The sequence below is a fragment of the Azolla caroliniana genome, unplaced genomic scaffold (genome assembly GCF_043228905.1).
Source record: "Azolla caroliniana isolate FFs.n. ecotype wild unplaced genomic scaffold, voAzoCaro1.0.p SCAF_1, whole genome shotgun sequence".
NCBI lineage: Eukaryota > Viridiplantae > Streptophyta > Polypodiopsida > Salviniales > Salviniaceae > Azolla > Azolla caroliniana.
The window spans coordinates 33,863,447-33,885,086 of record NW_028230436.1 but is presented as its reverse complement, the minus strand read 5'-3'; the positions used below and the strand labels follow the sequence as shown (position 1 = coordinate 33,885,086).

Below are 21,640 nucleotides of genomic sequence, written 5' to 3'. Positions count from 1 at the left end.
ATGATCTAAATACTTTTATAGCTCATGGAAAGATGAAGTGAAACTTCTTATTTTACTTGATCTATTTATGTATTTGAAGTTATTTAATAAAAAAATGTTGAGCTCACTTTATAATATAAAAGGACTTATTTTTATAACGAGTACCACCCTTGATCCATGACATTGTTGCGTTTAATATGCATGGAAGTTGAGCGTTATTTGAAAGTAATTCTACGTGTAACAAATGACTTTGTCAAGTGTCTAAGGATGTAAACATGGTCAAAGAGCTACACTCCACTAATGAAGATGGGGAAATGAAAACATATTCCCATACATTCAGCCAATATATAGCATGCATACATGAAATTGCGTTTTCCGCTTATTATTTTCTTTAGCTACTCCAAGCTTAAGGTTTTGCAGATTGACACACGAGGCTTCAACTAATCATCCGTGCGGAACAATTCGAGAGGATGACAACATTGGGAACAGGGTCAACCAATCATCCATGTGGAACAGAGTTCCAAAAGATGACAACAATGGGAGCAGGGTCTCGAAAGGTGGCTTGAGATACTAGAGACAACAAGCTTGAACCGGAGACGAGGGATGCTATGCTATACTATGCTAATATGTGGTATGCATGCATGTAAGTGTATGTATGTATGTATATATATTTATATAGTAAGAAGAGGCAATCCTTGTGGGTATGTATGTATGTGTATGTATGTATGTATGTATGTATGTAGGTAGGTATGTATGTATAGCAAGAAGTGGCATGGCATGGAGAGTCCACAGAAAAGAGGGAGTTATATGAAGGTTTGAAAAACCAGGAAGCTTTTTTTGCCCTTTTTTTTTTTACTTCACTTTAAAGTTTTTATTCACATACATATTTGCTTTTTTTTATTTGGGTCCTGTTTTGTTTCCTAAGCAGCAATTTTGCAAATGGCTCTTCACCTCCGTCATGCCATATCCATCATCTCTCTTTCTTCTTCTTCTTCTTCATATAACAAAGAAAACAAAGAGAAAGCAGAAAGCAAAGGAAACCCAAACTTCAAGCTACCACCTCTTCCTCTTCCTCTTCCTCTTCTTCTTCTTCTTCTTCTTCTTCTTCTTCTTCTTCAAGATTTCTTTGAATTCATGCTCCTCTGTTTCCTCTTCTTCCCTGGGCTACTCTGTTCCTCCATCAAAACATGTTTGCGCGCCTTTTTCGTGCCTTCAGATTCTCTTCTCCTTGTTCTCCTCATCCAAGTGTTCTGGTAAGCTTTGTTCTTCTCTTTCTCATTCTCATTGTCCCTCTCTCCATGCATACATACATACCTACATACCTACATGTATACGTATTCCAATCTATATGTGCATACCAACCTCCTTTTTTCTGTGTGTTTAGCTTTCTTTCCTTTGGTGTACTTTCTCCATTTTTGGCAAATTTGTGACCTTTTTATCCCTACATCCTTTTTTGTGGAGTTCAGTGGGGATTCATTTTGTCGCATTTCAAGGTCTTACCAGTGAAGCTACGTGTATTTTTGGGAATATCTCTGTGGTAAATCATGGGGTTTTATAATTGAAATGATTATATGTTCGTTTTTGGAGACTTCCACGGAAGCAAATCATAAATATTTTTACAGTGGGCTATTCATGGATTCTTTTAGAATGTTTATAATTTCGGTTTTTGACTAGCAACCAATGTTTTTATTTTAGCAAGAGTTTGTTAATTATATGTCGGTCTTTAGCAATTCATGCATCCATTGAGGAGCTTGATTCACGGGTAGCATTAAGTCCATCGTATTCAATCCAATGGAAATGATGGGAAAGACCAAATTCTAATTTCATCCACATTATTGTTCATTATATTTCTATGGGGGAATCTCAATCCATTGTGGAACTATTGAACGTACAACCTTGGCACTCACTGATGAAAATCAATAGATGAATGAGTAAATAATGTAATTGATCTCAATCAATTGTGGGACCATCGAATGCTACACTGTGGAGCTCAAACAATGAATAAATGAATGAATCAATAATGTAATTGGTCTCAATCTCACGTGAGATGATTGAAGATGCAAATTTGGAGCTCAAACAATGAAATTGCTCTCTATAGGTTTTGTTGAAATTCATGTGGTATTTGCATGAAACTGACATCTTTTAATTCTAAGAGGGTCATATAGCGCATGTGTCTTCCTTGAAAAGAGCAATCATTTTTTGTTTTCCATTGATCTTGGCAGCTAGATGTAGAAGCATATGAAGAGACTGGGCAATGGTTTAAGCTATGGTCAAGATTGACGACCTTTGGTAGCTTTATCATGCTCATATCCTTATTTTGCAGTGTCGCCCTACTTGAATTACAGATTCAGGTATATTCTTGGGAAACATTCCAGAAATACACATCCCTTTTCTTTGATTTCCCAAAATGCCCCTGCATTTCCATTATTTCCCCAAACGCCCTTGAACAACCTCCTTCCAAGCAATTATATGTTCTCAATTACTTCTCTTTCTGGGGTTGACCTGGGTCATGGCGAGAAATAACGGAAACATCAGGGCATTTGGGGAAATAAGCAACACAAGGAAATTTCATAATCTTTTTCCCATTATCCTTTTACCTCCAATCTTTTTCCTTATTTAAGACTATTGGCAAACTGTATTATCTTTTCAACATTGTGTTTTCCATACGTGCAGCGCAAAGAACAATGGACAACAATACATCAAAAAACTGTAAATAGCATTGGGAAAGGGTTTGGTCGTATTGTTGACGATAAGCCTTGTCAGGTAATAACTTTTTAATTCCCTCTCTTTATATATATGTATGTGTGTGTGTCACACACACACATTGCCTATTCTATGTACAAAATCTTGCAATTTGATATATAGTGTTGTAATCATTATTATGTTTTCTTAACTTTACAGATAGGTGGATATCAACAGAGAGGAAAGGCATTTGGTTCAATCCCAAAAGGTATTGTTCAAGAAACAACTGATCTTCATTTCCGATCTGTAGGGGCAGATCCTATTGCAGAGGTTTGCATCTGAGCAATGCATATTTTCATTGATTTTGCTTTCTTTAAATATATGATTGCCACATGGTACTATACATGTCAAAGAGTCTTTTATGATTGCCCTTGTCTTTGGAATAATGTATTGGTATTTCTTATATTGCTTTCAGGAGCAAGAAAGTCAGCGGTCCCAGAGTCTTCTGGCTATACCAGCTGGGTTTAAGCAGAAAGATTCAGTCAATAAGATCATTGAGAAGGTTTTCTATAAAGCTAAATGGAAAAAACACCAAAACATTCCTAACTTGTTGGAATAGTGTCTCACTGTTGAAATTGACCAGAATACCCCTGATATTTTAAAAAATGACGAGAATATCTCCAGTACTACGAAAAGGTATTCTGGTAAATGCCCAAACAGTTAGTGGTATTTGGTGTTTTTACCAAAAATAACTTGATTTATCTATGTTCATGTAAGCTTTTTCAATATATCATTGTGCATAAAACTTTTCTGTGAATTCAGTTTCCTCCAGAAAACTTTACAGTGATGTTGTTCCACTATGATGGCATTGTTGATGACTGGAAAATGTTCCCATGGTATGGTAGAGTCATTCATGTTGCAGCTGTGAATCAAACTAAATGGTATGGATACCTCTGTGCTAATTTAGTTAATTTATGGAAAATTAAGTATCCATATCCTCTATTCCATTGTTTCAACTTATGACTTGAAAGATTGATCAGGTGGTTTGCAAAAAGATTTTTGCACCCAGACATTGTTGCTGCTTATAAATACATTTTTCTTTGGGATGAAGATATCGGTGTCGATAATTTCGATCCAATCAGGTATATCAATATTCCTAATTGCATTGTGTCCATGTTGGAAGTGGTATTGGGTTAAGGCTTATAGTTTGTGATTGACTCCAATCAAAGTATATATTAGTTACTCATAATATGGTGTGATTTGAGTTAAAGTGTATATTCGTTACAAGATATTATATTGTGTGATTCAAAATCAGAGTGCTCCGTTATAAGACAATAAGTTTGGTGATTCCAGATATCTGAGTATCGTTAAAGAAGAAGGTTTGGAGATCTCTCAGCCGGGCTTAGATTCTAAGCTATCCGAAATTCATCATCAGATAACAGGTCGTCGGCCGAGATGGAAAGTCCATAGGTTGGTTGTTGGCATGCTCTAAATGTTAGAGCTCATAGATTTCTGGCAAATTCAATTCTCATGTTGTTTTGGCTATGTTAACCTTTTTAACAGGAGAATTTACAGATCAAGAGGCTCTTTCCTCTGTTTTGAGAATAGCACACAGCCACCATGTACTGGGTAGGAGATGATCATAAAAGATTTTGTGATTTTGTTCATCTTGCTATAAAATAAATGTTTGCCATCTAATTGTGCAGACATAAAATCAAGCTTCATTCCTATGCTTTTTTATATCTAGAGTTTATGCTCATCTGTTTGCATTCAAGAATGTGTGGTTAGGTATTTTACATACATGTACATATGTTCAGCTATTTACATACGAGTACATGCTTATGTATTTCCATGCAAGCATAATGAATAGGGATTGATATACGTGTATGTGTGTTTTAGCTATTTACATACGAGTACATGCTTATGTATTTCCATGCAAGCCTAATGAATAGGGATTGATATACGTGTGTGTGTTTTAGCTATTTACATACGAGTACATGCTTATGTATTTCCATGCAAGCATAATGCCTGGGGATTGATATATGGGCATGTGCATTTGCACACAAGTATGTGCATACGTACTTATTTGCATACAAGTATGTGTTTATGCCTTAGATATGAGCATGTCCTTATGTATTTTCATGTGCGTGTGTCGTATGTATTTACACACACGTATGTGCTTTATGTATTTACCTACGTCTATACACACAAGAATGTGCTTATGTATTTACAAGTATGTGCTTATGCATTTACACTTGCGTATGTGCGTATATATTCACATAGCACATACATATTTACACACGAGTAATGTATAAATACGTATGTCCTTACGTATTTACACACTCAAGGATGTTCTTACATATTTACACACACACATAATTGGTTAAGTATTTACATATGAGTGCATGCTTATGTATTTGCATCCAAATCTATGTGTACATATTTAGGTACAAGTATATGTGCTTATATATTTATATATGAGTATATGCTTATGTATTTACATGCGGTATGTGATTTTTAGGCAGTGAAGACAATATTTAGTGTGAAGACATGACAATTTTGGTTATGGTTTGTGAATATTCAAAGTGTTTTCCTATGTCTAGATGGGTGGAGGTTATGGTGCCTGTATTTAGCCTTTCGGCTTGGCGTTGTGCGTGGTACATGATCCAGGTGAGGAGTTTTTACTCACCTTCCATCATCATCATCATCATCATGAGAAGAACCAATGCATGGAAGAACAAGATTTCTTTTTTTTCTTTGATTATCTTTGATAGTCCTTGAGACCGTTGCTTTAAGACAATTGATGGTCAGCTTTTTTGTTTGTGCAGAATGATCTTGTACATGCATGGGGTATGGACATGAAACTAGGGTATTGTGCTCAGGTGTGTCCTCATTGTGATATACATATCGTTTAGTTTTTTAAATATCCCAAATCAAACATTTTATTCTCCATACCAATATGCACCATTATAATCATGTGGATTTACAAAAAAGGCCATCCATCTATTTACTTTTTCTTTTTTTTTCAAGGGCGATCGGAGTCAGAAAATTGGAGTTATCAATGACCAATACGTTGTACATTATGGCATACCGTCTTTAGGGGGGCAGTCTGAGAAGGTAAACAACATCTTTATGTACATTAAATGCTGTAATGCTGAACTATTTTGTTATCATGACTGTGAAGGCAAACAAATCTGAAATTGAATGATATATGATTCTCATTGTATGAGATTTTCTGAAATTTGCATGCATATTTTGACATTATTTTCTTTTCCATTTTGATGTGTGTAGGAAGATGGAAAGAATACAGCTCGACGAGCAGTAAGTATTTCATTTATTTGTCCCTTGAAGTTAGATGTTGCCAAATTGGGGTTTCTTTCAATTTTTGTCTCTAGAGTTGGTTGGGCTTTAGCAGGATGTGAACATCTCTTACCTTTTGTGTAAAAGATTTCTATTCGTATACTTTTTTTCACATGGCAGGTTCGTTGGCGCTCAAATAAGGAGCTTCAAATCTTTCAAAGAAGATGGGCTGTGGCTGCAAAAGAGGACAAATGCTGGACGGACCCCTATCATTGAACATAATGTGGATGATGCGGCTGCAAAAGAGGACAAATGCTGGACCAACCTCTATCGTTGAACATACTGTTTGGATGAGATTGATAGGGGATACGATTCATGATTTACAGAGCGACAACAGAGAAAGATTATGCAACATGAAAATTTTGAACTAGCTTGCTCTTTGCCATCATCTTCCACAGTAGAAAAATAGAAGACATGAAATCAATACAGCACACATCAACCATGAAGTTAAAACATTGGAGGCAACACTACTTACCATATACGATTTATAGACGAATTCGAACTCCAGATAATTCTTTAGGCATGGGGGAAATAATACTGCTTTTTGACATTCAAATCAAGACAATGCCATGAAGTACTGAACTTTGCAATCACATTTATGTAGAATGATTGGTTCATTAATTCTTTATCAATGTGATCAGCCTGGATATGTCTAGCAATATAATTCAAAAACTTAATCTATGTATAGCATAAACCGTTCCATTCAACGTAGGGTTTCAATATGAATCAAGATGTACAAAAAATGTTTCTTACCATGTGCCAAGAAAAATCTAATAGTATTTGTTGCCATGAACAAAGATGATACAATAAACAATGAATTAGAAGCCACTCATGGATTCATGGCGAAAAGAAAATTACATTGTTCCCCAAAACAATGATTTGTTTTGAGGTTGTACATCTGATAAGGCGTTATTTGATGCTACCTAAAATCCCAATGCTATCATATCAATGTTTACATAGTATGTGTTGAGTCAATTAGAATGTATAGGGGCGTTCTTTGATGAATTTTGTTTTGCTACATGGATATGGATATATGTAAAGAAAAGCTAGCTAAGACATATGTGTGATTTTGGAATTCATTTAGAGCATTATATATAATAAACAACTAAAATATGCTATTTCAATCCATGAATAACTCTCTCTCTAAGGGAGGATCACCATGCGACTTTATATTTTGGCATGCAACTTGAGATATGTTGTCTTCATGATTCTTGTCATTGTCGTCCCCTTCTCGTATGTTTTTGAGGTAAATTCCATATCTACTCAAACCCTCATCATAACATTACTTCTTTTTCATACAAAAGTACATCCATCCCTCTATATGGGATCACCTAGATAGTGTCAAAATCCTAAAAAACTTGATGAGCATGACAAATCTCATCTCAATGGTAAGCCTAAACCCTAGATAGACAACATAACAACTCTCCTTCTAAATCTAACTCTCCCCGTAAACCTAAACCCTAGTTAGTACAATAAGTTTATTTTTTGACCTAAACATAAAGCCTTAAACCTTATCTATCTATAATTGAAAGTATGTATCTAGCAATTGTTGTCATAACCCTAAACTTACACCTAGGTGGCTTTAAAAATCTAACAGGGTCTTTTGCGTGGCTCTAGACTCTAATGTAGCCAGCCCCAAACTAACTAATAGATTCAAAAACCATGAACTCGTAGCTATCATGGAAAGTTTATTCTGAACCCGAAATCTAAACCCTCGAGGAGAGCCCATGCCTATAGTAGACCGGACATGTCTTCCCGAAAAGGCCCCTAAAACCACCCCCCCCCTAAACCTACATGGCATGATAAAAGAAGAAGAGAAATTTGAAAAGCACATTACATTTTTGCATGAAGTGGCTAATTTGGGCAAAACCCTTAACCTCCTTCCTCCTCACTAGGTTTTGGCTACAACCCAAAACCAGAAGATATGGCCCTCCCCTCCTGCTGAGACACCACTCCTCTTTCCCTTCATCTTCCTCCATGGAGGAGCAGAGCATTCCCAAAGACACCCCCAACCAATTCACTGCTAATCTGAAGACGAACCCAGAAGAATCCATTTCCTGCAAAGACCACAACCCAACCCTTGACATGTCCTCTTCGGTGGAGAATCAGACAGACATCCTCTCCAGAGAAGAACAGAGCAGATCGGAAGATCCCCCCCAGTGCACTGATTATATGAAGAAGGCAGAAGAACTCATTTCCTGCAATGATGAGAATCCAGCCCGAGACATGGCTCTTTCAGAGGAGAAGCAGACCGAGGTATGCGTACCCCCTACCCTTTCTAAAAATGCACAGAAGAAATTGCTTAAAATGGAGAGATATCAAGCTAAGAAAGCAGAAAGGAAAGCTTTTGAGAAGACCCAGAGGCTTGAAGAGAAAGAAAGGAGGAAGAAGGAGTGGGAAGAGAAGCTCTCTGCCATGTCTACAGAGGAGCAAGAACTGGTATTGAAGGAGAAAACTGAGAACAAAGTCGCAAGGAAAGAGAGGTCTAATGATCGGAAGAACAAGATGAAGCAAGCTATGGAGAGTGGTCAGAACCTTGTGATTGATCTTGAATTTGCTGACCGCATGAAGCCCAGCGAACTTGCAAGCCTTGTGCAACAAGTAAGTTTAGGGTTTAGGGTTTAGGGTTACAATCAATTTCTGTGATGCCATAAAATGTGAACCAACACCAATGATCTTGGGCAAATTAAGTATTAGAGATTGAAAAGACCTGCAGCTTGCTTGTGAAGCTGATCAGCTGCCAATTCGAGTGTCTAAACCCCCCACCCTTAAATTTGTAAATGTATCATGGAAACCCCAAAGCCTGCATTGGTACGCATCCGAAAAACTCTAAAACAGGATTTTTGTAAGTGTCAGGAAAACCCTGCTATGCTCTCTTTGTCCTTTTAAATATCTAACACGTGTATGGCTTTACGCAATTATACAGTGGGCTTGCTATTGAGGATTTATAGTTTAGGACCCGATGTTAGGGTCTATCTATGGCTAGGGTTTTATGAAGTCCAATGAAGTCACTAGCACCGTGCAATAGATTAGGCGTCAAAAATCCTAAACTCTAATACTGGTTCTTCTTTGTTCCACATGTTTATAGCTGTGATCATTGGCTAGGCTTTGCGTAAGATATATATGTGTCTAAACTCCACTAACCAAACAGTAGGGCCTAAACCATAAATACTAAATTCTAGTCCCTAAAACCTAGGGACAGGTATATGTGAGGGCTCGAAACCCTGTTTTTTCTTGCTACATATATGAGGGAAATGTATGTGGTTAAACCCTAAAAAAGGATTTGACTAGTTGCATAATGAATGTATGTGGTTAAACCCAATACGTCTACTTCAGCATCCCTCGTTTTTGTTATAGGTTTCAAAGATGAACTTTCAAATTTCTAACCCTAATTCCCTTCATTTTCCTTCAATTATAAACGTCTGTATGACATTTCTATTATTTTTTCTTGCAGATAATGTATTCGTATGCAGCGAATGGGAAAGCCTCTGTTCCCACAAGCTTGTCGCTCACGGGGTGCACAGGCGAAATACTCGGACACCTCAACAAGGTGTCTGGATTCGGTAATTGGTTGATCCACAAACACGAGGTATCATACTTGGAAGCATTCCGAGAGCGCAAACAAGACTTGGTCTACCTTACTGCTGACTCGGAATGCCTAATTGACCAACTCGAGGAATCAAAGATCTACATCATTGGGGGTCTAGTGGATCGTAACCGGTGGAAAGGTCTGACACTTGAGAAGGCGAAAAGTCAAGGGATTGCTACAGCAAAGCTTCCCATTTCTGAGCATATGAAGTTGACAGGATCGATGGTATGTGCACACAAAGGATCTTTAGTTTCTCATAGCTATGCTTGATGTGGAACTGTAACTAAATAAATGATCCTAGGAGGTTGTTTTTGTGTGCCAAAAGGATCGTATTTTGTGAGATATTAGTCCTACCCCCCACTCTTTCTAATTTGAATGAAGTGCTCAAATATTTGTGTATGACTATTTATAGTAAATGCAAATGAGTACATCATTTATGTATGAAAGCTTAAACATGGTCACTGGTGATAGAACTGATGGTCGTTTGATGCATGTATTTTATTATATTAGATTGTTTTACTACACATTGCTTGATTGATTTGATGATTTATAATGGTTTTCATGTGTTTACTTCAAGAAGTATGTATAGCTGTGAATTGTTTATTTATTTCTAATTCTCCGTTTTGTTTTTGAATTAGGTTTTGACCGTCAATCAAGTAGTAGAAATATTTTTACGTTACCTTGAACTAAAGAATTGGGATATGGCTTTACGGCAAATAATTCCATTGAGGAAAAGATTGAATGAAGATGGGGACAGTGATGTAGAGGAGCCTGTAACAAAAACTCGCCATCTTGATGACGGCTCTTAAGAAAAAGGTTGAAGTCTAATGATCAATTAATAACACACAAACCCTATGTTCTCATTCTTTGAGCAAATTTTCAACTAAGCATTAAGCTTGTGTTTGCATTTCTTGAGCTATGTATTAATGGCAATCATTGTGGGTGCTTTTTCCATTCCTGTCTTACGAAATCAAATTGGGGAAAAATGTGACATGGAATGAAATTCCTTCCATAATGTTACTGCAATCCGTCAGATTTTTGCTTGTGGAAAATGAATGTGATACATACATGGGAAATGAATCCTCAGTATTAGTGTCATTATTTGTGCTTAGCGATTTACAAGTATCACTAAGCTCTCCAATCCACTCTTTTAATCATTTTAGGCTATGATTTAATTAGTATCTCCTCATCTGCCAGTATTATGCTTTGCATTTAGTGGCTTTATTATTGCACATACTTGATTAAACCATCACTTGTTAAATGAAAATTAACATCACGTTTCCACATTTAAGGTATATTGTTGGATACATGATGAACATTTAAGAGGGTTGAACCATTACACTGTTGTATGGCCCTTGTCTTATGATTCCTGGTCATCACATGCGTGAAAAACATATCTCGATCAATTACTCAAGGACTTTTTCCCAAACATTGATTCCTAGACATTTAGTTCTTCCTTTCTGATCAATGAAGACACAGTGCCCTATTAACATCTTAGAAAATTGTTGTAAAACAACAAAGAATCAAAACAATGATTGATTCATAGTGGATGCTTGAAAGCTTGAAAGGAGACCGTTAAGTCATGGAATAATTTATAATGTTACGAAACATTGCTAGTTTGCAGTTATTTTTCATTGACCATTCTAATTAAACGCCTAAAGGATCATAATGTGCTTAATAATCCTTCAAAATTGGTCTGTTTCAAACATTCACCCCCCATGCCTTTGTGAAAAGTAACGGCACTTCACCAATGACGAATTAGAGGGATAAATCAATGTGTGTATGATTGCCATTAAGAAGACTAGGACATTGCTGATCTGAATTGTTTTGAAACAAAACCGGTTCTTTTCTGAAAGAGAAGTGCATTAAGGCAAGTGACTCTCAAATCCATGGAAAAAGCCCACCTTGTCAACAACGGCATTAAAACAAATGGATCATCCGTGGAAATGCCGGCATTTAGGGAGAGATGGTGAGATGGTTCCTTTCTACTTACAAACAACAATGGTCTTGTATTATTAGTGGAATGGGTCATTAGTGGAATGCCAAGATTTTGAGCGTGGTGTTGGAGGCAGCGAGGACCTTCCATGGGAGCTTATGACGTGGGGGCAAAGAGAGAAGCAATGAAGATCTTAGATAAGGAAAACAAAAAAATGAGTGTCTGAACAAGTGGGATTCGAACTTGTGACTAACAATTGGCAACGGTTCGGTTTGAACCAAACGGAACCACACAACCGCAGCTTAACAGTTTAATCAGTTCGGTTTGGTTTCAACAGTTAGAAACCGTGGTTTAAACAGTTTAATGGTTTTTTTTTTAATGTTTACAAAAAAAAGTAAAAATTGTTTTTAAACAATATTTTCATTTTTAGACCTTATTCTCACATTTTAGGAACATCTTTAAATTTTAAAAATATATTTTATTTTATTTACCTAAGGTGGAAACCGAAACTGTGGTTTTAACGGTTTAATGGTTTGAAAAAATTTGACGGTTCGGTTTAACAGTTTCGTGGTTTGGTTCGGTTCAAGTTTCAAAAAATTTTAACGGCTCAGTTTTGACCCTCTCAAACCCAATCAAACCGTTGCCAATTGTTACTCGTGACCTGCCAATGGGTTGCTAGCCTCGTGTCATTGAGAAACCATTGATTGTAGTGAAGCGGGTGTGAACACGAACCCGATATCCCGCAGAACTCTCGACCATTGTGTGTCGTGCGTACGTACCCTTCACTTGCTTCCTAAGGAAAAGCAAGGTCGCCCGCACATACACATATACACAATTACGCACGTGTGGATCATGTGTGCCGCTACTTCTTGCAAAGGACTAATAAATTGCAAGCTCAGAGAGCTATTATCGGTCATCGTTTATACGTCCGTGTGTTAAAGTAATTTGGGTCTCGAAGAGGGCTTGGACCAAAGCTCGTAGCGCATTCGCAAAGAATGCGAAACCAAGATTATGGTCGTGGCACTGGATTTCGTGTGATCTTCCTGTGTACCCATTGTATGAAAGTGGCATGTAGCATTCGACCGCCGAAAGTGTTGTGCCGAAAGAGCTCACGAGGGCATGCATATTGTCGGGAAAACTCCTGAAACCTTCGTCCGGAGAAATACATTTGAAGGAATGGAGAAATGGTTTGCGTCCGGACAAGTGTGAACACGAGGGGACGGACGGACAGATAAAAAAACATGAAAATTAGAAATATGTAATTGGAAGGGGCAGAAAGGGCATCGCTCCCCGAATTTCAAAAAGCTTTGAATTATTATAAATTATAATAATAACACAGCAGAGAAGAGTGTGAGAGAGCACAGAGATGACGTGGCAATTTCAAAAAGGATGAGCTGGCCGGGCCACGTGGAAGTTCCCCTCCACGTGGACATCCTACGTGGCCCGATCCAGCCTGACGTGGATGCTTTGAATACGAATTTTCTCATCGTTTTCTTCTTCTTCTTCTTCCTTCCTCACTTCCTTCTTCTTCTTCTTCTTCTTCTTCTTCTCCTTTTATTCTGTTTTCTCCCCTTCTCCACTAAACCCTAATTCGCGTCTCTGCGACACCCTACCATTGCATCTCTTCTAAACCCCTCAAATTCCTTCCCTTTTATTCCCACCTTCTTCCCTCAATTCTGTTTTTCCAGATGCGCTGCCTGTGTCTCCCCTAAGTATCCTTCCATACATTTCGCTGCTAAACCTTAACCTTCTTTCTACATTCTCTGATGCCATAGCTCCCTGCCCAAAGCCGAATTTGATATGCTTTCCTCTGTTTCTGCTGTAATTATAACTCTTCTGATTCGGAAGCCCTAATTTGTATCTGCAAAAACCTTAATTTTGCATATCCGATCAACTTCAATTTGCACCTCCAAAAATATATAATTCTCTTTATAGCTTCTCTGCCCAACAACCTAATTTTGATATCCTCTTCATTTGCCCACCCAAACTCTCCCATCCCCCCCCCACCAAAAAGGAAACAAACTCTATCTTCCTATTAAGTCATTGTAGATCTGATTTTTTGCAAAATGAGAAAAGAAAAACTATGGTTTAGATTTCTGTCTTTCGCTCTATCCTGAACTTGCAACTGATATCTGGTTCGAGATTGTGGGTAAGGAGAGACAAGCATCCCTCGGTGTCCTCTTCTTAAGGATTGAAAACTTTGACTTTGAATTCTGCAGTAGATTGTTGAATTATGACCGTGTAGAGAAGAAGAATGTATTCGAGAAGGCCAAGGACAAGTAGCCGACGATATGGCAAAAGCAAAGAAGAATTCAGCGAGGATCGTGATGAAGAGTGGCCAGAGAAGAGTAAACAAAAGGTCAGTATCGTAATTTTGTTTAGTGAAAGAGATAGATAAATACATAGACCGAAGATATATGATTAATATCCACTGGAGACCAATGCAATCTATGTGCCAGTGGTGAGGATCAAACTTGGGTTTTCTTAATTTTAGGAATTTGATGCAATTTTGTAAACCATGAAGCTGAGTGAGTGTGTGTGTGTGTGTGTGTGAGAGAGAGAGAGAGAGAGTGAATGAGCAGTTTGTAAGGCTGTCCGGAAGAGACCAGAAGTTCATGCATTCAAACCCAATGGCTTCAAGTAGAGTATTGCATATAGTGAGTTTTGAACCTGAGTGTATAACGTATCAAAACCTTGCATTTTCATGGTATGCATGGAGTTTATTGTGACTCTTGATGTTCAGAAATTTACCAGCTAACGTTGCAATTGACAGTGCACATCATGAGAAAGATTTCATATACTGTCATCTTTGATGTGTTAAATTACTCATATCTTGATCTGCTAATGATGTATCCTTTGGCATGTTAAATTATACACATTTTGAGATACAATTTAATCAGAGAGAGGGCGCTGACATACATCATTCGTATGTATGTTAGTTGATCTGCTAAATTTTCACCTTTCATGGGTTCAACTGATACTTCTTTTAATTTGTCAAGTTCTACATCTTTGTGATATGCTAAAATTCACATATTTGATATGTTAGAAACAAAGGGTTTGAATTAGGATCTATGGGTTTAAAATATGCCAAGATGTTCCCATGCAAACAGAATTATGACCTAAACAAGCCAGGGAGATTGACAGAAATACTGAAACTGATAGTATTTCTGGCCATGTGAACAAAACACCCTAATTCAAACCCTGTTCAAGCCATTGATTTCATGTGTGGAAAGCTTCATGTCAGTTTTGCCATGAGTGATAGGTTATTTTGTAAAATGCTTTAAGAGGAATGGTTGGAAACACCACAAAGTGAGAGAAGCAGTGGGAATTGAATGTGAAATGCTAAAAGATTGGGCAGATTAAGCTTTTTATTTGCTTAGCAATGAGCAGTAATAGTTAGTTTCATTGACAATGCTAGGAAACTTGAAATTTGTTGTCATTAGCAAATGTTTTATTATTTTTTCTGGTGGGATGTGCTGTTTGTTTCGAAGATGATCTATTGACTTCCATTCTATTTAATGTCTTGGCTTTATTTTTGGCAGAAAAGAAAAATTTCAGACCTACTGGGCCCTCCGTGGTCAGAGGAAGACCTCAAACACTTCTATCAATCTTATCGTCGCCACGGAAGAGACTGGAAAAAGGTATATATGTAATTAAGCTTGAGGAACTGTTGCAGATTTGTGAATTGATGACATCTAATTCTCGACGAGGAGTTTAACCACTCCTTGCAAGCTTTGCAAATAATCTGTGTTTTTTAGTTAAAGTAGAACTGTGGATGAATTTGCCAGAAGTGTTGACATTGTAGTTAATATTTGTGGGCTTCCACAGCATGTAAATATTTTATTGATGTGATGGAAACTAATGCAGGTGGCCGGTTCTTTTCAAAATCGAACTGTTGAAATGATCGAAGTCCTTTACAAAATGAATAAGGTAATTATCTTTTTCACTCATGCGTATTGTGGGAAATAAATAAGTAACATGAACATTGTCATGTCGTTTATTCTGTTACTTGGTTATTCTGATAATAGCCATTATCAGAGAAAATAGTGCAGTAACTTTCAAATTTTTTTACTTCTGATTAGTTGGAAATAGAAAACGTTTCTAGCAGCATCAGCATATTAAATGATGCAAACATAAAATGAAAGCATCATATAGATATCATAAACTCTCACAACAGTTCGGTTTGTGCTATTAGGGGCATTTTATCGAAATAAGCAACATTCTGAAGTAAGTTCCAACTTTTGTGGTTGGCTAGAGATGAGTTAGGACTTTTGTTTGGGAACAGCATACATGCATATGCAGTGTTCTCTTTTTCTCCACTCTCTTGCATTTGTTTTAATGCAAATTCTAAATGTAAATGTATGTGTGAGTCTTTTACAACTTTCTCCTGGAAATTTTGTTTGCATCATAACTTTTTATTTTTATCATGGTTTTAAAATAGTTGAATTCCCACTGATAACATTTCTTAAATTGTTTCATTTAAAGGCTTATTTATCGCTACCTGAAGGGGCTGCATCTTCTGCAGGGCTGATAGCAATGATGACTGATCATTACAACATCTTGGTTAGTTATTTGCTCCTCCAAGTTTCTTTTCTGTATGTATAGATCTTGGACCTGAATGATGAGTGTTCCTATAATTTATTTTAGGAGGAAAGCAAAAGCAATGATGATGATGAAAGCAGCAAAGAAATTGCAGGTTCGGGTCCATCTAATCAGATTTCATCACGGTCTCGGCGAAATACATCAGCTGCAATACAACCTGGGAATAATTCCAAACTCACACCACAAGTATCAGTGGGAATGCTGAACTATGCAGTACCTTCACCTGCAAAGAAGCCACGAACTATTGCTGGTAGATATTTGTTTCCTTTGATTACCTTCTCTTCATTCTCATTGGCGTAGAAAAAATAAATTTGATTGTGGTATTGTCTACAGCTAATCGTCCCAGACCTGTCGGGAAGAGGACACCTCGGGTCCCATGGACAATGATGCAGATCGTGGATAAAAAACCCATGGACAATGATGCAGACCAAGACTCATATGGAGAATGTGATGAAATGAAAGTGGCATTGACATTAGCAGCCTCTGCTTCACAGAGGGCTGTTTCTCCTCAGATCTCTCGTACACCAGTAAGTCGGACGGATCGATTGAGGAATTCACCCACTCGCACTCAAAATGGACACACTAAACATATAGTCACTGCAGAGTCAGAAAGTTCTGCTACTAGGCATACGGGATCGAATATAGAAGATGGGGAGGATGGAGCAACTGAAGAAAGTAAGGATACCGAGAATGGGGTTGTGACCAAATCCATCATTAGTACAGTGGGTGCACGTAGAAGAGTTCTGGATGTCAGAGAAGCAAGTGACGGGCTGAGAAGAACACCAAACACTCAGTCTCGGAAAGGAAAGGTACAAGAACTTCAGAGCTTTAGATCTTATGACTTAAAAGAAGAATGCAGCTGCACAGAAGAAGAAACAATGAAGAAAACTGATGTCAAAGGGGAACGACAATCAAAAAAGAAGAGGCCACCCTCCTCGCAGAAGACGAAGAAACGGAGTAGGCAATTGTTTACTGGAGGTAGATGATGTCGCTTGTTTATTTTGAAGTTGGATGATTATCCTATATTTTTGTCGTATAAGTTCCAGGTAAACCTTATTTCGGCTTGCCTTTTCAGATGAAAGAAGTGGACTGGATGCATTGGCAACCTTGGCAGATTTGTCATTAAATGGCCTGCTTCCATCTCCAAGAAATGATTCAGGTCTTTTGCTAGGCAAATTGCTCTGCATTTTTTGCTTGTTTTGTTTTGTGCGTGAAAACTATATTCAGTCAGGTTTAATATTGTTTGGGTCATCTCTGAAAATTTACATCTAAATTGTTAAGCCTATCCCACATAACACAATTTCTTTGCACATTATGTACATTGTTTGTTCTCGTCCAATGATTATAACTAAACTGCAGGTGCAGTGAAGAATTGGGAGACGAACAAGGATACTCGATCAGTGACAGTGACGTGCTCAGAAAGAGAGGATCTAGAAGCATTTTGTGGTCCATCCAAAGAGATGCCAAATATGGTGAATGCAAAAGGTGGTTTAGTAGGCAGATCAAAGGATTTCTTTTCGAAAATTGATAGTGGTAGCAACTTCGAAATGGAATTCCATACGGCTTCAGAATTGAAGAAAAAGAAAAAGACAGTGGTGCCTGACAAGGTGCTAGCTCTTGTTTTAGTTTTCGTTTGGAAGAGAGCACATTTTCATATTTTAGCTATTGCTGAGATATATTGTATTTGTTTTGTAGAGAGATCTGTTTCTGGATGTTAATGGAGAACACGATAATAAGGTGAATATAAAGGTTGAAATTCTTTTTTTCTCAAGGCGCGGGTAAATGCACACTTTTGCAATTACAGGCAAATTTATTATCTAGTCGTCTATTTCAACTAAACAGGTTTCAACTATGCACTTTGAGGAACCTGCGGCCCGTATGAAAGCAAAACGAACTTTCCCAGTTCAAACTCAATCAAAGTACACAGGAAGACCTATCAAGAAGGAGACAGATCAGGAACCTGAAACTCAAGAAGTGATTATGGGGGGTTCTGAAGCAGAGCATTCAAATATTGTAAAGCTTCTTCCGCTAAAGAAGCGGAGCCGACGGAAGACAAAACTTAAGGAATCAACAAGAACTATGATCCCCCACTTTCTTCATGCAACTGAGAACAATTCCAGTGATAATGTATGCACGTCCAACCTTGTATTAATTTAATTAGACTCCCAGAACATGCAGAAGTTTGCTCACTTTTGTGTTCATAATTTTAATTTTATCTTAACTACGACATTACTTCCCTATTGCTGTATCAACAGATTAAGCTTATGCACTGCCTCTCATCGGAGAAAGTTCGGAAATGGTGTATTTATGAATGGTTTTACAGTGCCATAGACCTTCCTTGGTTTGTACGAAATGAATTTGTTGAGTATCTTAACCATGCGGGCCTTGGTCATGTGCCAAGGCTTACCAGGGCTGAATGGGGTGTTATACGGGGGTATGTTGAGTTTTTTTCTTTTATTACTAGGTTACAAATCTAGCCAAGATTATCATATAAAATATATGATTTGATACAGGTCTCTTGGAAAGCCACGCCGTTTGTCAAAAAGATTCCTACAGGAAGAAAGAGAAAAACTTGAATATTACAGAGATTCTGTTCGAAAACATTATCAAGATGTTAGAACTGGAGATAGTGTTCCCCCAGACCTTCCAAGAAACCTTGTAGTTGGTCAGCGGGTTATCGCACGACATCCAAAGGAAAAGGAACTCTGTAAAGGAAGCATTCTTACAGTTGACTTGAAGAAATTCAGAGTTCAATTTGACCGCCCTGAAATGGGTGTAGAGTTAGTTGCTGTATGTCTTCTTTTGATAGAATTTCGGTATGTTTTAGCTAGGTTTTTTATGTGTGTGCGCCTCCTTGTGAACAGGATATTGATTGTATGCCAATCAATGGTTTGGAGAATCTATCAAACACATCAGTTCAAAAGAGCATCCAAGCTGATGTTGGAAATCGAAATATAAAGGATTCTGAGTGTGGTCTCCAGTTGTGGGCAACAGGAAGTGCTGCTGCACTTGCAGCACCAAGCTCTGTAAATAACAGACTTGATCAACCTGAAGGAGTTCCAGCATCACACTCTGCAACCACTTTTCTAAATGCACTTTGCAAGCAAGCTCAGGTATAAAATATGAAAATCGATATGTTTTGATCTTGATATTTTCTCCAAACATAATGATTTATTCTTAAATATTTCAATAACATATCCCATGGGGAGCAGGCAGCAAACACAGTTGATTCTGTCATTCAAGTAAAGGCAGCAGCAAATGAAGCTGTGGCAGCTGCTCAAGAAGCAATGTATCATCAACCATGTTCATTGGCACAAGTTCAAGCCAGAGAAGCCGATATCAGGGCCCTTGCAGATTTAACTCGAGCCCTTGATAAGAAGGTCTTTTATTATGAGTACATTACTGTTTACTGCAACATGACTGTTACATTAAAGATATGTTCAACCTTAGCCAGCCCGATATGTAAAATCTTTATACCCTGTGATGATGAATGTTAGGAAGCCATACTTCTGGAATTGCGGAATATGAATGATGATGCTGATTCAAACCAAAGACACAGAGATAATCTCAGCAGATCTGACATATTTAAGAAGCATTATGCTACTTTGCTTCTACAACTGAAAGAAGTAAACAAACAGGTTTTATATTTTTCTCTGCTGCTTGCCTGCAGTATACCCATCTATTTGTTGGGCTAATCCTAACCTTATTTCTCCACAAAATATGAACCTATCCCTATATCTGCTTATATCTCACTCATATAACAATACATGTTTTTCTAATAGAGTGGCATTTTTTGCCATACGTCTTTATACTTTTCATTCACCATGAATGGCTAGCCGGCTCTTTGCACATTCCCATAAGACTAACATGTTTTGCATGGCACTTTTGTATAATCTCCTGGTCAGGTTTGTGGCGCCCTTCTGCATATGAGGCAGCGGAATAAGTATCAGGACAACTGCATACCACCATGGCAGTGTTCTTCTTTGCAGAAAACCGTGGAGGGGATGGATCCAGGTGGTCTAGAAACTAACAGCTTATCACTGGAACTCTCTCCTCTTGTGAAAGAAGTAATGTTGAATGCGAAAGAACAAGCCAATTTAATGGTTAACACTGCCATGGACACTATGTTTTCTATCAAGCCAGGAGAAGATGTTTTGTCCAAGATTGGTATGGCACTTAATCAGCTGCCAAAGACCAATTTATCATCATCATCTTATGCTGATGGCAAAGCTGATGATACCTCACCACCTTTGGGCACTGGGAAAGAAAATGACTCAGTTTTCCTTTCAGATCTCATGTCAAATTGTGTTGCTACTCTACTAATGGTGCAGGTAAAAAAGAAAGATTCTTCTACTTCTCGAAAGTTGTTGATTCAAAAGGTTGTCTCCATTTTGATGTCATTATCATTGTTCATGTTCAGGCTTTCACTGAACGTCAGTTTCCACCAGCAGAGATTGCCATGGCTTTTGATTTGATTCTTGCAAGCATGCAACCTCGTTGTTCACAAAACTATCCAATCTATTCCGAGATACAACAGTATGCAAACCATCTCAAGAGCCAAATCATTGCCCTCATTCCAACACAATCCCTGCCTGTTGATTTTCCTCTACTACAATGAGATTCTTTTCCCATACCAATCATTACCATTTGTACTAAATCATTCTATTTTCAATAAGTGCCATTTGTATGGACAGCTTGTTTTATGTATCCATTAGCATTCTGCCTGCCTTTGCATGTCAAAAGTCATTGTTATCACTACATCAACCATCCAATAAGATGGAATGTGCATAAGAATTTCTGTAAGTCCCAGCAATTTTATATAGAGGAAGGCTTGTGATGGATATTGCAACTCCTTAGAACCTGGTCAACCCATCCTGTATTTAGACCCCTTTCCTGTGTATGGAAGATAATACCAATTTCAGAAAGTATTTTGAGGTGTATTCTTGTAATGAAGAGAGGTACTGACAGTACAAAAATTGTTCTCAGTTGATGAGATGTATGAATAAGTGAAAGCAAGATGGCAAGAAATTGACACTCTTACAGAATAGTATAAATGTTTTTTAAAAGTATTTCAGTGAGAAGCAGCAAGTTTGAATGATTTCCAAATTCACAAGATTCTGCTTTGAAATGTATAGCCATTTTCAATCTAATGTAATTTTATTAATTGAAGCTATTTCTCGATAGTAAATGTACTTATTTAGTTTACCCAAGTGTAAGCATCGAGAACAAATACCTTTTCATGATTCATTGAATCAAAACAATCAGTCTTATCTTCTTTATTCATTTTGCTTGTACAAAGATTGTTTCTCTCTCTCTCTCTCTCTCTCTTGCTCTTTGGGCTTGGGTGGTTTGCTAATTTGAGAGAACCCAGGTCTCAAGTTCCATCCGCACCCAGGTCTAGGCTCCCTCTCACAGATCACAATCAGTCTTCCATGGACATTGAAATTTCCCATTCTTTGAACAAAGAAAAAAAAACCTATCCTATTGACAAT

At 37.6% G+C, this 21,640-nt stretch overlaps 3 protein-coding genes across 3 annotated transcripts; all 3 read left to right on the top strand.

Annotated features, from left to right (window-relative positions):
* Nucleotides 1–896: 896 nt before the first annotated feature.
* Nucleotides 897–6,849, top strand: LOC147869979 (uncharacterized). Its single transcript, XM_087335519.1, has 14 exons — nt 897–1,232; nt 2,202–2,330; nt 2,653–2,742; nt 2,881–2,991; nt 3,137–3,223; nt 3,484–3,602; nt 3,702–3,803; nt 4,015–4,131; nt 4,225–4,290; nt 5,265–5,331; nt 5,490–5,543; nt 5,692–5,778; nt 5,953–5,982; nt 6,142–6,849. Exons 1-14 carry the CDS (start codon nt 1,167–1,169, stop codon nt 6,235–6,237), a joined length of 1,221 nt encoding a protein of 406 aa, XP_087191645.1. The 5' UTR covers nt 897–1,166; the 3' UTR covers nt 6,238–6,849.
* Nucleotides 6,850–7,891: 1,042 nt separating this feature from the next.
* On the top strand, nt 7,892–10,564 carry TRM10 (tRNA (guanine(9)-N1)-methyltransferase-like protein). The gene is made up of 3 exons (XM_087335506.1): nt 7,892–8,622; nt 9,476–9,835; nt 10,249–10,564. The coding sequence occupies exons 1-3, from the start codon at nt 7,999–8,001 to the stop codon at nt 10,417–10,419; spliced, it is 1,155 nt and encodes a 384-aa protein (XP_087191632.1). The 5' UTR covers nt 7,892–7,998; the 3' UTR covers nt 10,420–10,564.
* A 2,981-nt stretch (nt 10,565–13,545) lies between these two features.
* Nucleotides 13,546–21,086, top strand: LOC147869977 (protein ALWAYS EARLY 3-like). The gene is made up of 17 exons (XM_087335471.1): nt 13,546–13,905; nt 15,089–15,187; nt 15,414–15,476; nt 16,032–16,109; nt 16,194–16,398; nt 16,482–17,126; nt 17,224–17,307; nt 17,508–17,755; nt 17,844–17,885; nt 17,991–18,275; nt 18,404–18,582; nt 18,662–18,938; nt 19,013–19,261; nt 19,361–19,528; nt 19,646–19,786; nt 20,054–20,479; nt 20,569–21,086. Exons 1-17 carry the CDS (start codon nt 13,801–13,803, stop codon nt 20,764–20,766), a joined length of 3,492 nt encoding a protein of 1,163 aa, XP_087191597.1. The 5' UTR covers nt 13,546–13,800; the 3' UTR covers nt 20,767–21,086.
* Nucleotides 21,087–21,640: the final 554 nt, after the last annotated feature.